We start from the raw sequence: 14,018 nt of genomic DNA, 5'->3' as shown, positions 1-14,018 counted from the left end.
AGTATCCACCATGAAAAACATGGCATGAATAATGGATTATATTTATTTGGTGATGCTTTGTTATTTTCTTTACCTTGATATAATATAATGGAGAAAAGTAATAGTTTGGTTTCATTTTTACTTTTTAGTATAAGCTTTATCATTTAAATGCATTCCATTAATATACTTTTAGAAAATACTAATAAAGATAACTATTTTCTCGTCCTATAACTCGATTTCATTAACTTTTACAGATTACGAACCATCTAATACCCTCCCGAACATTACGTTTTTTGTTTTTTTTTCATCCTAACAAATACAATATAGAACACTAAAAGAACTTGAACCCAATAGACGATATCACACATCAATCTATAAGTGTTTGGACTCTTTCCTTTTTTTTGGCTCCAGTGATCCTAATACTTCTTTATCTTTTTTATGATGATAAATTGATATAAAAAAATATCTATACTATTAAAGCTGAAGTACTCACTAGACTCAAATTGGACCATGACTTTGTTTTGGTACGTTTTTTATTAAAAATAATTAGAGAATCACTTAATTTAATTTAATTACCCTATAGTTTTGATTTCACTAAATGACCATTATACCCCTTGCTCACCCACTTAATTACGACCGGGTCGGGACGTGGATCCTCTTAAACCCGGTAATAGAAGAAAAAGCTCGTGGATTTGTTTGTACTCCAGGTTTATAATATTCGGATCTTGTATGTTGTTTGGTTCAAAAATAATTATTTATGTCGCCAAACAGAGGTATAATCTCTATAAATAAGGAAACCGGTATCCGAGTATTTAATGGCTTTAATAATATCAAATATTAACTACTACCATACTTAATCCCTATAATTATTATGAATATTAATGATAATGAGAAATCTTTAAGACTTATGGATTGTGACTTTGTTGCTTCCAAAATAATCAATAGATTAAATACGAAATTGTATATATATATATATATATATATATATATATATGTAAACTTATTTGATTTGCTTTTATATTGTGAGATATTTAGGGAAACAACAAATCAACTTAATACAATTAATTAATAACAAATCATCATTTAGTTTAGAATTTTCAATATTTTATTAACGAAATTATAGTAATTAATTATGATTAGTATAGATGAAAAGAATAAAAAACACAGAAATTAAATATATGTAAAGTTGTAAACTAATTTACAGCAAATGTGTACTGTATATCCCACATCGACTAAATATTTTGGAATAAGGTTCATAATCACTATAAATATATGACTAATATGTTTTGAGTACAAATGAGCAGGAAGCTTGATTTATCAGGTATCCAAATTTAACAGTTTAATTTGGTTCTATATTTGAGCATATTTTAACTTTTAAAAAAGTAAACATATTATAATATATTTACGTTTTTAAAAAAAGTTTAAGAGATTATAAATATTTAAATTTTTATAGAATGTTTAGATTATTTTAAATATTTGAACTCCATCGAAAGTTTAAAATATTATAATATATTTAAGTCTATAAAATATTTAAGTAATATTAATATTTTTACTCTTAAAAGTTTTAAAATATAAAAAAGTTTTGAGTTAAACCCGTTAAAACATATATTTTTATCAAACTATAAATTAAATTGGTTTTTTACAATTTTGCTGAGATTTGATATATCAAATATTAACTTCTAAATGATAACCTAAATATACCTAATCTCACTATAAATACAATGGTTTCCTAACCATTGAAATATTTCATACTAAAATTTAACAAGCAACTTCTCCTCTTTTGACGACAAACCAAAATAAAGAAAAACTCTTCCTCTTACAAAACTATTATCTAATATTGCGGTGTATCTATTCTCTTACAAAACTACTATCCGATATTGCGGAGTGTCTATTCTCTTACAAAACTACTATCCAATATTGCGGTGTGTTTGTTTATGTGAAAAATTATATTTTACAAACTACTTATTCTATTAGGATTTCCAATTTACTGTATAAACCCAAATATACAAATAAACACTTTATAAACAAACAAAATAAGTCAAAATAAAAAAACTATATTACAAAAAAAAGTAACTAACAAAATATATAATCTCATGCTATAGCACGGGATATCACCTAGTTACTAGTATGATGATTAATGACAGAGAAAAATTAGGCATTGAGTAAAAAACCGAAGGTTCATATGGTATTCAAAGTATGTGCAAAGGCCCAAAAGGCCCAATCATTAGAATCTTTCTCAAATTACAAAAAGATTCTCCAAGGATTCTTTTTTTTGGGCAAAAAAGAGGATTCTAAAAAGCAAAAGAACCATAAAACTAAAAGAAAAACTCTAGATCAAAAAACCGCATTCTTCTGATTTCTACTTCTTTGGTCAGTTCCGGTTTCATGGATCCGACAGAGATTTTCGTCCTAATCAGAGTGGTCGTGCCAACAAAGCAGCATAGAGACACATCGTCGAAGGATGTAAAGCCGAGTTCGTTGCTGCTTAGCCATCAATAAACACCGATCTCCGAAGCTGGTTTTCCGGTTCGGTTTAGTCTGAGCACAAGGATTGGGCATATACGTGAGAGAGAGAGAGAGAGAGAGAGAGAGTAAGATCGATTATTTTTTCTCTGGAGGATGTGAAAAGAGAAGGAATTGGAGAATTGAAGATGAGTGAGTGACGTGAAGAGTATTTATAGGAAAAGAGCGTGTGTGTGTGATGATGAAGTCGGACGCGGCTGCTACGGACGTGGTTCTACGGCTTTTGTTGTTTCTGCGAATCTCATCTTTTTTCTTCTTTATCCAACACGTTTTTTATTATTATTCGTTGCTTATGACGTTATTGCCCTTCTAATGTTTATACAAAATATCCAATTTCTTTATCATTCTATTGCATTTCTAATTATAACACTTTCGTATTCTTGTGAGTTTTTAGATCTTGGATTCATATAATTCTGTTATTACTATTAGAGGTGGACACGAATAAAATGTTTTAGAATTTGATTGACCATGTCAAATTTTACATATAACTGGAAACCATCAATATTTTCAAAGTAACAATAATGAACAATGTCTTATCTCCACGAATCGAATGAATCATTTTATATAATAAGTAAAGAGAAGATGAGGACTACTTGATTCGAATCGAGTGGATCCAATCTTATTTATACTACTCTCCATGTATTATTCAAAATGTTCTAGAATCAAGCCATGACATACTTACTTTTATCTGACTCTTCTACCTTATGAAGCGCAGACTTTGGACCATATAATATACGTATAGCACAATTTGTCTTATTTTGCGTTATCGATATCATTCTCTACTTGTTTTTCTCCCTTAGTGCATGCATTAGAATCTTCAGTATGGTTTCCTTATCGGCGAAGTGATAGAATCTAATAAGAAAAGAGAAAACTACTAGGAACTCCAAAAGGCCACTAGAGAGAGTTAAAAGCGTGTAGCCGTGTAAAGAGATTAGAGATATTATTAACCACTAGCAAAATTCTTCTTGTACTAGTAAGAGTGGCCCCCTTCAAACAACATACAGCCACGTCTCCTAACTTTTGTCTGAATGTAGTACTCGTTTCTTTTTCTTACCTTATCCATTCGTCCCATGAGGACTAAAAAGCGACACCTCCATTTGATGTTCATTGTAGTATTGCAGTATTTTGTACGTTCTTCAATAAACATTGAACCAAATGCGTTCATGGTACAGAATCCTATTTACCAGCTATTTGTACTTTCTGTAAAGTTCTATATGGTTCAAACTTCAAACTAAAACCATATATTAAAAATCAAATAACGTACTAAGTTGGTGAGATTGTATCTTATATCTTACACCAATGGAATCGTCATTTACAGAGTGAATTAAAAGGGGAGGGTCTTATGGTTTTGTATCGTAGTATTTGTTAAGCAGTTTCTCTGTATATTCTCCAAACGTCAAGACGCTGTCAGAGAGAGATAACTCTTCATCGATTGTAACTTCCTTTGGGAATGTTAGCTTCTGATCCCTACAAACACCACATTCACAGTTTTTGTTGTTATTAATATTTGTACAACAATAAGATTTTCCAGTGTTAAACCAATTAAAAATTATCTTTAGTTCAGAATAATACCAGTCAGGTTGCATGAACAATGCAAATGTCGATCGCTCTAGACCACGAGCCTCCTCTCCTTGTGGCGCCTGAACAGAAACAAGAAACTATGTATTAGTTTTGGTGTAGCGAGAGAGAGATTTGAAACTTAATACAATTGAAAGGAACCATCCATGATGAACAGATTAGTTGTTTTATTCCACGAGCCATATCTATCCGTAAATGCACAAAGAATATTTTACCCGTACGCAATGAGGTGTAGCACAAAGATAACCCCTTGACAGAATTGCTGTTGTCTCGCCTATTTGGTATGCTATTTCATCTTCCCCATACACAACCTAGTTAAATGTAAAGGATTCAATTCTTAAGAAAATTATTCATAACAAGTAAGCAAAGCAGAGTGGGCAGTGGACAAGGTGTATAGCTCGTATTCATAACAGAATCTGGTTTCGACGTTAGATAACAAATAGGCTCCACTGAACTATGCACAGTCATGAGAAGCAACTTTACCTTTACGATCTGACCAGACCGTGTTTGTATGTATAAGCCAGAATCAGGATCTGGACAAGGTACTTCCACTGAATCTCTAGAAAATATTGCACGAGTAAGACCTGTGGATATTCGTATAAGGATACAGTTAAATAAAAACATATCTACATATCATCTATATAGAGAGGAAGATGAGTATGCTATCAAAAAAGGATCCAACTAAACCTAAGCCAACATTAACAACTCAGGAAAGCAAGAGAGAAGAAAAATCTGACACCTGTGAGTGAACCATGGTCCGTATGCCATCCACACCAAGATGAGATGGAATCGTTGTCATGCATCGTGCTGAATGGAAGACAATATATCAATATCTAAGACAATAAAGTACCTTTATCGCCCAAATGAAAGTTCTACTATCAAAGAGGCATAAATATCATGAGTTCAACAAGTATTGTGAAGGGCTTGTGAAGGGCCGGAATCTAATTTTACCTATCTTGTGCAGGAAAATAATAAAGTAGACGTCCTTTGTGACATCGAGAGTCAAGTAGTATCTTTTCAAGATTTTGCTCTTCATGTTGTTTTACGCCCTTTGACACTGCAAATCATGGATTGGAAAGGGCTACAGAAATTGACAATGACAAAATCATGAAAATTACTAGCACCATGGAAAAATCTAGGACCAGATTCATGTTAATACATTTCATAGGTAATGCACAATATAAAGACCATGCCAGCATCTAGAAAATACACTGGTTTCAGTGACTATATCCACCCACTTATACTAAGACAATTAACTATTCATCATTTTAAGAGTAAGAAGTGAACTAGGCTACTCCACAGACACAGTCACATAATGCATCGCATTTTCCGGAATAATAATTCAGTGAAAATTTTCTGCTTTTTGGATGACATTTCAAAGAGAGCTTCTGCTTTCCGCTCAATTCCAAGACTATCTTGGCAATTGAAGCTTCAGCGTCTTTAAGGACATGTATTCAAGGATGTTTGAATATAGATTCAATAACACCAATAAAAGTAATTACCATATTGATCACAGTGGTAAGCTACCATAAGCCCAACTTTGAACATCAGACTACCAAGAGCTTTGAAAGCTGTCATGTCATGAATGGAAAACACTCAGTTAATTGGAGGAAAATATTAAACTTGAGGAAAAATTGAGAAAAAACAAGCTATACCAGAAATTCTAAACTTTATGCATTCTCAAAGCTGAGACACAAAAACTTTATTACCGATTACACAAACTAACGACATCCGAAAGCAAAGCAAGTATCACCTAGTTACCTCCTTCGAGCTCCGGTAAAGAATTCCTTGGCCATATGTTTGATCCACAATATGATGGATACCTACTTAAGCAAAATAATATAAATATGAAATAACGAATCATAGAAGAGAAGAACACATAGTTCATGTAAACATAACACAGAATACAAGTAATTTTACATTAGAGAATCTGGGAATCACAAGAGTTCAGTCGGGCAGTCAATATTTCAACACATTTCAAGAATGCTACATAAGCCAAAGACTTTTGCAAACATAAAACTGTTGTTATTTACCGCTTTATTTCATATGGATTACTTGTTGGTACATCTTGTAGAGGGTTAGCATAGTAGGAACCCTTCAACACGTCTGCACAAACAATAAACAAACTTTATTTTTAGTACTTTCATCAGAGCAGGCCAGAGATATAATACTGTCACATAAATTACATTTCAACTTCTTGTATACAAGGACCGAATAGATGGTATATAAGCTCTTGCAGTTATCGAGTAATATGTAACCGAGCCAAACAAGATATTAAACGAAAAGCTTTACTTAGCCAACTATCTGCAACTAAGAAATCTCGTTTTGTTATTAGACATAGACTGGGAAATTTCATCTCGTTCTGAAGCAATTAAAAAAAAAAAAAAAAAAAAAGTTAATAAAAAGCTCACCAAGCTTCCCAGATTCAAGTTTCTCTTTGCCATGACTCCAACCAAAATTGTACCTAAGAAGAAACAAAGTAAAAGAGTAGGAAATGGAATAGAAGATTATAAGTAAAACCAAGTTAAACAATAGAATAGTATATTCACCTACTATGAGCATCTTCAAGCTCTCTCTTCACCTCTTCAGGAAGACCAGCTAACCTTTACATAGGAAACAAATAAACCCTTGTTAGCTATTTCCAAAACATAAAATTCTAACCTTTCATTGAACTAATCAGCTATAGGAAAAAAGAACAATTACCTAGGTGCAAGCTGAAGTAGATTCTTTCGTAAAGCTGAATACCCTGGTACCTAAAAAAACACAAACTTCAACCTCAGAATTGTAATCTTTACTTCTAAACCAACACAATTGAGATGACAAATAACCATACAACACAAAAATTACATGCACAAATTCAATGAAGTTATGTACTTTTTTAAATCTTAAAAAAATTAACAACTATGGCTTTTGCTAAGAAGTGGATACATACATCTTTAACCGAGAGGATTCCAAGTCCATTAGGTCCAAATCCTTGTTCAATCCTCTCAGACAAATCTATGTCGCTCTGCTATAAACACTCAAAATTGAAAGATAAAAGAAGAATTAATAAGACAAAAACAGAACACAGAGAAGACAAAAAAATGAAGACAAGTTCGGGATCAATCTTTACCTTGAGCTCCGAGTAAGATACGGTGACCGTGGAAACAGTTGGCACGGTGGAGTCCGACGCGAGAGACATTTGGCGGCACGTAATTAAACGAGGAAAAAAAGGTAAGGAGGACGTCGGAGAGCAAAAACAGGGGAAAGAGAAACGGAATCGGCGGCACACCGGAGACCTTGGAATTGGAAGAAATTGACAAAGGGGACTAACTAATTCAAGATTCTTTTTTGGATATTTTGTGAGCTACCTGAAGTATGGCAGAATGCATGGCCACACATGCCAACTATGATAAAGGACACTCAACTACATCACCTATATGTATTGCATGGTCACATGTATGAAGTATATGATGTTATGTGTTCAACATCATACACATAGAATCTCGGTTTATCGGATCATATACGCCGACATTGACCTACCATTGACTCGTCGGAACCGAAAAAAGACCCGATCAGATTTATTGACCCGAACCCGAGACCTGACCCGGTTCAGATAATTGTTGGGTTTAGTTTTTGGGCCGAAATTTAATTAAAATTTAGGCCCATTAAAAAACCCTAAAATTGATTCCATCAAAACAACATCGATTCCATCGTTTTCACTTCTCACTTTTGTCCATTTGAGGCGAAGAACAAGATCTCCTTTTGATCTAGGTTTTACTCGACAAAAGAATCAAATCTGCAACAGAATCTGTTGTATTGGTTGAAATCGAGAAAAGGTCAGAGTGAGGGTTTGAATTCTCATTCAGATGAGGTAACTTTCTCAATTTTCTTTTTATTTGGTAACATATGCCACGGGTCTGAACTAGTGGGGATGTGGGGATGTTGTCGTGTAGTTGTTGGGGTTTGTTTCGGGTTTTCTTATTACTCGAAAGAAGAAACTTTTTGTTTGATTCCTTTTCTCGTGGTATTGTCAATTAAAAATTAGACACGTCGTGTTTGTGTCGGGATTTTGCAGTTTTGCCGTCTTGTTTGACTTGTATTGTCTCATAGAGTTGTAAATAGTCATCGGGAACTTTGACTTTGACCCGTTTTTTTTTTTTTTCTTTGTAGTGCGAGAATATCTGTAAAGGTGAAATGTCACCATTCTGGGGAATTCAAGATGGTGGATGGTGTGTTAAACTACGTTGATGGAGTTGTTTGTACTTTGGAGGTGGATTCTGTCACAATCTTTGAAGATGTATTGATGAGTATGCTTGAGAAGCGAATTAAGCACATTGGGAAGATGTGGTACAAGCTACCATTTGAGGATTTATCTGATAGGAAGCGTCTGTGGGAGAATGTGGATGCCAATAAGAAGAAATTGGTTGCAAAAGGACGATGGATGGGAGAAGTAGATATCTATTTTGAGAAGGAAGTAGGGGAATGTGTTGAAGGTGTAGACACAAGAGCGGTTGGAAATAAAGACACGGCTATTGGAGGAGAAAAGATCACAGAAGAAACACAACTACTTGTCAAGGATGTCGCGTGTGATGATAATGATGAAGGTCAGAATTCGGAGGCATGTTTATCTGAATCATCAGAGTCAGATGTTGAGGCTGACATTGTTGACGAGGAGGCTGAGGTTGTTGAAGAGGACATACAAATTTTCAACAACCAAAACTACGAGGAGCAGATATCGGATGAAGATGATGTGTATCCAGCAACTGATGATGAATCTGGGGATGAGGAAGCACAAACAGAGAGGATGCAGAGAGGTGGTTTACTTGATGGTGTGTTTAGTTTGAAGCAAGTGTTTAACAGTGGGAGTGAGTTTAAGAAGAATGTGATCAAGTATGTATTGAAGACTAGGCGGAATGTTGTGTATGATAGGTGGGAGAAGGAAAAGCTTGGTGCAAAGTGTAAAGCAAAAGGCTGTGGGTGGAAAATTTACTGTGCTGTGGAGAACCCTATTGGAAAATGGATGGTGAAGACCTATGACTACGACCATCAATGCCATCCAACAGGACGATGTGAAATTATAAAGACTCCTGTCATTGCTGATTTATTCCTTGAAGATATTAGGAGGGATCCAGAGATGAGTGGTCCAGAGATTAAAGATGAGATGAAGAGGAGGTACAACATCATTATCTCACCAAACCAGGCAAAAGTTGCAAGAAGACGTGTATTTGATAAGCTGCAAGCCGAATGTGATGAGCAGTTCGCAAGATTAAGAGACTATGAACTTCATCTAATAACGTAAGTTAATGTGATTTTGGCCTTAGTCTTATTATTTTTTATTTCTTATTTGGTTTATTATCGTGGTTGTCTTAATAAGTTTTTGATTTCTTTTAGGTCTAATCCTCAAACTACAGTGGAGATCAACACAGTAGTAAGAGCTGATGGTCGTGAGGCATTCCACCAAATTTACATTTGCTTTGAGCCGTTGAGGACTGCTTGGAAGCAGAATTGCAGACCAGTCATAGGTTTGGATGGAACATTCTTGAAGAACTCTTCAAATGGGATGATGCTTACTGCTGTTGGAAGGGATCCTAATAACCAGATTTTTCCAATAGCATGGGCTGTGGTAGACTGTGAGAACAATCCCAATTGGGAATGGTTTGTGAAGAAGATTAAAGCAGACTTGGAGTTGGGGCTGGGTGAGAACATCACTCTCATATCGGATATGCACAAAGGGTTAATTCACGGAGTTGCTACTGAATTACCAATGGCAGAGCATCGAGCTTGTGCTAGACACATCTACTCTGCCTTGAAAAAATCAAACAAGGCAGATATGTTGAAGCCACTGTTCTGGAGAGTTGCAAGCAGCTTCAATGAAGCTGATTACAAGGAGAATTTGGCGATTTTCAAAGAGTTTGATCCTCAATCTTGCCAAACTCTACTTAGGAAGGATCCAAGTACATGGTGCAGAGCATTCTTTCGGGTTGGTTGTTGTTGTGCGGATACTCACAACAATCATACCGAGTCATATAATAGGACACTGAAAATTGCAAGGAGGAAGCCATTTGTCCAGATGCTAGAGCTGATAAGGTGGGATGCTATGCAAAGGGTTGCCACCAGGTCCACTATTGCTGCAAAAGAAACTGCAAAGTACACAAAAAAGCAAGAAAAGAGCTGGAGAAATCATGTGATGAAGCTCAATATTGTGCCATGATTACAAGCACAGGAGGCGAGTTTGAGATTGTTGAGTTTGGCACCGGATACTTTGTGAATCTGAGTGCGCGTACTTGTGCATGCAGGAAGTGGGATTTGACTGGTATCCCATGTCGTCATGCTGTATGTGCGATCAGAGAGATGAATTACGAGGTAGAAGACTATATGTCAGACTATTACTTGACTGAGAAATGGCAAGGGACATATAGGAGAGGATTGAGGCATGTCAATGGTCCTAAGTTCTGGAAGGACTCTGGAAGACCACGGATTGCTGCACCGCCTTACAAGCGTCCTGCAGGGAGACCTAGGGGCAAGGCAAGGATCAAAGGTCTTAATGAATCACCACGCAAAAAGAAATCTGACAAGAAAGTTGGTCGGGAAGGAAGAGTTATGCACTGTGGTCTCTGTGGTGAAGCGGGTCATAATTCAAGACGGTGTCCACATGAAGTATGTCTCTACCATATCTTTATATTCCTTTTGGTTATGTTTTAATAGTAGTTTTCTTATATATCTTTCTATAGTCTTCTGAGAGCAGGGCAAAGAGAATAAGATTAAATGGAGAACCGGGTCAATTGGAAGCTCAAGATCAATCTGAAATGGAAGCAGCATTTGCCGCAATGGAAGCACCTGGACCTGAAGAACCTGAAGCTGGACATCGAGCTGAAGAACCTGAAGTGCAAGATGTTTCTTCATCCGCACCACAGAGAAGCTGGGTCGAGAGGATGCTATTTGGATGAGGGACTGATTTGTAGAAGGTTTTTTGGATGGTTAAATACTTTAATCGGCTGTTTTGGTGACATACTTTAATCGGATGACATATTGACATGTCAGGTTGCTTTTTTGGATACATTATTGACATGTTAGGTTGGTCATTGGCACATGTGAGGTTGGTTTTTTGGATACATTATTGACATGTTAGGTTGGTAATTGGCACATGTAAGGTTGGTTTTTTGGATACATTGTTGACATGTTAGGTTGGTCAGATTGGTTTTTTGGATACATTATTGGTCAATTTGAGCATGTATTTGGTTACTTTAAACACTTAATTTGGTAATTGTTCAAGTGTTCTACTTCTTTTTCTAAACAAATTCTTTACCAAAAGCCAAATTCACTAACCAAATTCATACAAACAACAACAAATTCATTACAAGGCCACTAACCGAAGGCATTACAAAGCCACTAACCGAAGACATTACAACCAAAGCTCATTCAAACAACAACAATGCTCAGCCAAAAACAATGGCTCCAACAGCACATACAAGCAATCCTGTCAATCCAGTGATGACAATGCGTTGACGATACACAATTCTTTCCATCTCAGCATTCTTTGATGATATCTCCAATTGTTTCTTCTCCAAATCACCACGAAGCTCCTTAATTGTCGATTTTAGTTGACTGATCATCTTAATCTTCTCGTTAATTTCAGCTTCAGCTTCTACCAACGCTTGTCTCGGCCAGCCTTTCACCTCTTCTTCATCAACCCACCTAAAGTATTTGCAATGAGCGTTCCCACCTTCCTACAGACACATCAATTGGAGACTTCAATTGGAGACTTCTTAATCAACAAATCTCACCACCTAAACATTCTTAATAACACTTAAAGAACATACCTTGTACAACTCACACCCATAAAACTTTCGATGTGGATTTCTTGCCGTTTTAGACTTGAAAATCTTTGCCGGCAATCCACAATCACAGACTTTGCGCCCCCCAAATCTGCTGTTACTGGAGGATCCCGAGCTTAATTCCATCTTTGAAATGATGAACACTAAGAACCCTAATAGTCGACTCGACCTTTCACAGCGACTGACTCGAATATCTTTGTTTTCGAGAAACCGTGTTTCACTTGTGAGAGAGAACGATGGAATCAATTTCAGGGTTTTTTTAATGGGCCTAAATTTTAATTAAATTTCGGCCCAAAAACTAAACCCAACAATTATCTGAACCGGGTCAGGTCTCGGGTTCGGGTCAATAATCCGATCGGGTCTTTTTTTCGGTTCCGACGAGTCAATGGTAGGTCAACGTCAGCGTAAATGATCAGGTAAACCGAGATTCTATATGTATGATGTTGAGCACATAACATCATATACTTCATACATGTGATCATGCAATACATATAGGTGATGTAGTTGAGTGTCCTTTATCATAGTTGGCATGTGTGGTAATGCATTCCGCCATACTTCAGGTAGCTCACAATCTTTTTTCCAAAATAAATTTATCTGAGATATTTTTTATTAGTATTAATATTTATATCATCCCTACTATTAAAATAAAAGTCGTTTAACAAAACTAACCTTAGAAGAAAAAAGGACTTAATTAAAGAAAAAGAGCTCTCTCTCTTATCTCTCTAAAAATCTTTTAGAGAGAGAGAGAGACTCCTTTTGCTCCGCCGTCCGATTTGTTAATCGGTTTTCCGTCCGACCTCCTCCAGCTTACACAGCGATGGTTGGTTGGTCGGGTTTGTCTCCAGCATAGGTGGTTTCCATGACACCTATGGCTGGCTTTGTCTCTGGCATATGTGGTTTCCATGGCACATGTGGCCGGCTTTGTCTCCGGCATAGGTGGTTTATATAACACATGTGGCTGGCTTTGCTCTAACGATATCGGTTTCTGTAGCGAGATCAGTTGGGTCTCTATCTGGTGTTACCACCGCCAGTTGGGATTTTTTTGGTTTTGGATCTGACGAAGATTGATGTCCAATTGATCGGAGTTTGTCTTGGATCGACGGATACCAGCCCTTGTCAAAGGAAAAAAGAAAAACTTTGGATTTGAAACGGTTTTGATGAAAGCAAGTCTATCTTTGGTGAACTACGTAATTTCTTTGAAGATTAAAAGCGTTTGTTTGAAGAAGAAGATGAATAAGAATCGTAGAAGTTTAATCTTTGGCTTACAACTCTTTCAAGCTTTGGGATCTTCGTGACTGAGTGTCTTACCGAAGTTTTGGGTTGACTGGATTGCACTCATGGCTTCACTAGGTCGCGTGTTAAGTGTAAATGTTCCTAGGATGGGGATTAAGTGAGAAATTTGGTTTTTCCCCTTTTAGTCTTTTAATTTTCTGTTGAAACTTTAGGCTGGATTTACTCTTTTTAGTAGTCCTTAGTTTGATCTGTTTGGAGTGAAAGCAGCCAAGATCAGATCTTTATCTGAAGCAGACTGGGATTTCGCCTTTAATTCTCTCGGCGAAGATTGAGATCTGATACAAGAATTGAGAAACTTCACGGTGCCTTCGACCAGAATCCATCTTCTTTGGCTTCCCACGTGGCATCTAACTTGTTTCCTTCTGTCACGTATCCTCGCTGTTGTCGAATGCTTTTTCTTCATTGTTAGGTTTCCCTATTTGGGCTTTTGGGCTTTCATTATTATGTTTTAGTGGTATGTTTATTTTAATGGTTTGTAAAATATTTGGCTTGTTACAATTGGCTTGGTCCGATTGTCTATGAATAAATAACACCCTTGTGAAAAAAAAAAAAAAAAAACTAACCTTAGTTTTGTAAAAATTACAACGGACTGCCATTAAAATTATGACCAAATAATAGATTCTCATTAAGAGTAAAAGCATCAATTAACTATCTTTTAATCGGTTAAATGCATGGGTTATCGGGTCAGATCTTATTTTTATTTTTTTTCCCAGTTTCACGGTACTAATAAAACAATTACTTTCGCCTTACTCTAAAAAACAAGTCATGGTCAAGTGGTCAAATGGTTCGTTCAAAAAAAAAAAAAAGTTAAGTGGTCAAATGGAAGAG

The 14,018-nt window shown here is 35.9% G+C and overlaps 2 protein-coding genes and 1 pseudogene across 5 annotated transcripts; 1 reads left to right on the top strand and 2 right to left on the bottom strand.

Annotated features, from left to right (window-relative positions):
- Window positions 1-3,727: 3,727 nt before the first annotated feature.
- On the bottom strand, window positions 3,728-8,162 carry LOC104732377 (uncharacterized). 4 transcript variants are annotated; one of them, XM_010451909.3, is made up of 14 exons: window positions 7,193-8,162; window positions 7,013-7,090; window positions 6,784-6,833; window positions 6,630-6,683; window positions 6,492-6,544; window positions 6,114-6,186; window positions 5,842-5,903; window positions 5,583-5,651; window positions 5,032-5,137; window positions 4,820-4,887; window positions 4,564-4,664; window positions 4,296-4,391; window positions 4,075-4,142; window positions 3,728-3,969 (listed from the first exon to the last, which is right to left on the bottom strand). In XM_010451909.3, exons 1-14 carry the CDS (start codon window positions 7,259-7,261, stop codon window positions 3,843-3,845), a joined length of 1,074 nt encoding a protein of 357 aa, XP_010450211.1. In that variant the 5' UTR covers window positions 7,262-8,162; the 3' UTR covers window positions 3,728-3,842. The 4 variants fall into 4 exon arrangements, with proteins under 4 accessions (XP_010450211.1, XP_010450212.1, XP_087335049.1 ...); XM_010451910.3 differs by having other exon boundaries at window positions 7,013-7,087; window positions 7,193-7,470; XM_087478923.1 differs by having other exon boundaries at window positions 7,013-7,099; window positions 7,193-7,367.
- A 191-nt stretch (window positions 8,163-8,353) lies between these two features.
- Window positions 8,354-11,009, top strand: LOC104733718 (uncharacterized; annotated as a pseudogene).
- A 354-nt stretch (window positions 11,010-11,363) lies between these two features.
- LOC104733717 (uncharacterized) lies at window positions 11,364-13,467 on the bottom strand. Its single transcript, XM_010453273.3, has 3 exons — window positions 12,567-13,467; window positions 11,883-12,491; window positions 11,364-11,789 (listed from the first exon to the last, which is right to left on the bottom strand). The coding sequence occupies exons 2-3, from the start codon at window positions 12,021-12,023 to the stop codon at window positions 11,499-11,501; spliced, it is 432 nt and encodes a 143-aa protein (XP_010451575.1). The 5' UTR covers window positions 12,024-12,491; window positions 12,567-13,467; the 3' UTR covers window positions 11,364-11,498.
- Between the last annotated feature and the right edge of the window lie 551 nt (window positions 13,468-14,018).

This window comes from Camelina sativa, chromosome 12 (genome assembly GCF_030686135.1).
Source record: "Camelina sativa cultivar CO46 ecotype springtype chromosome 12, ASM3068613v1".
In the NCBI taxonomy this organism is placed as follows: domain Eukaryota; kingdom Viridiplantae; phylum Streptophyta; class Magnoliopsida; order Brassicales; family Brassicaceae; genus Camelina; species Camelina sativa.
Note: the sequence above shows the minus strand (reverse complement) of the source record. Positions and strands in the feature narration are given on the sequence as shown.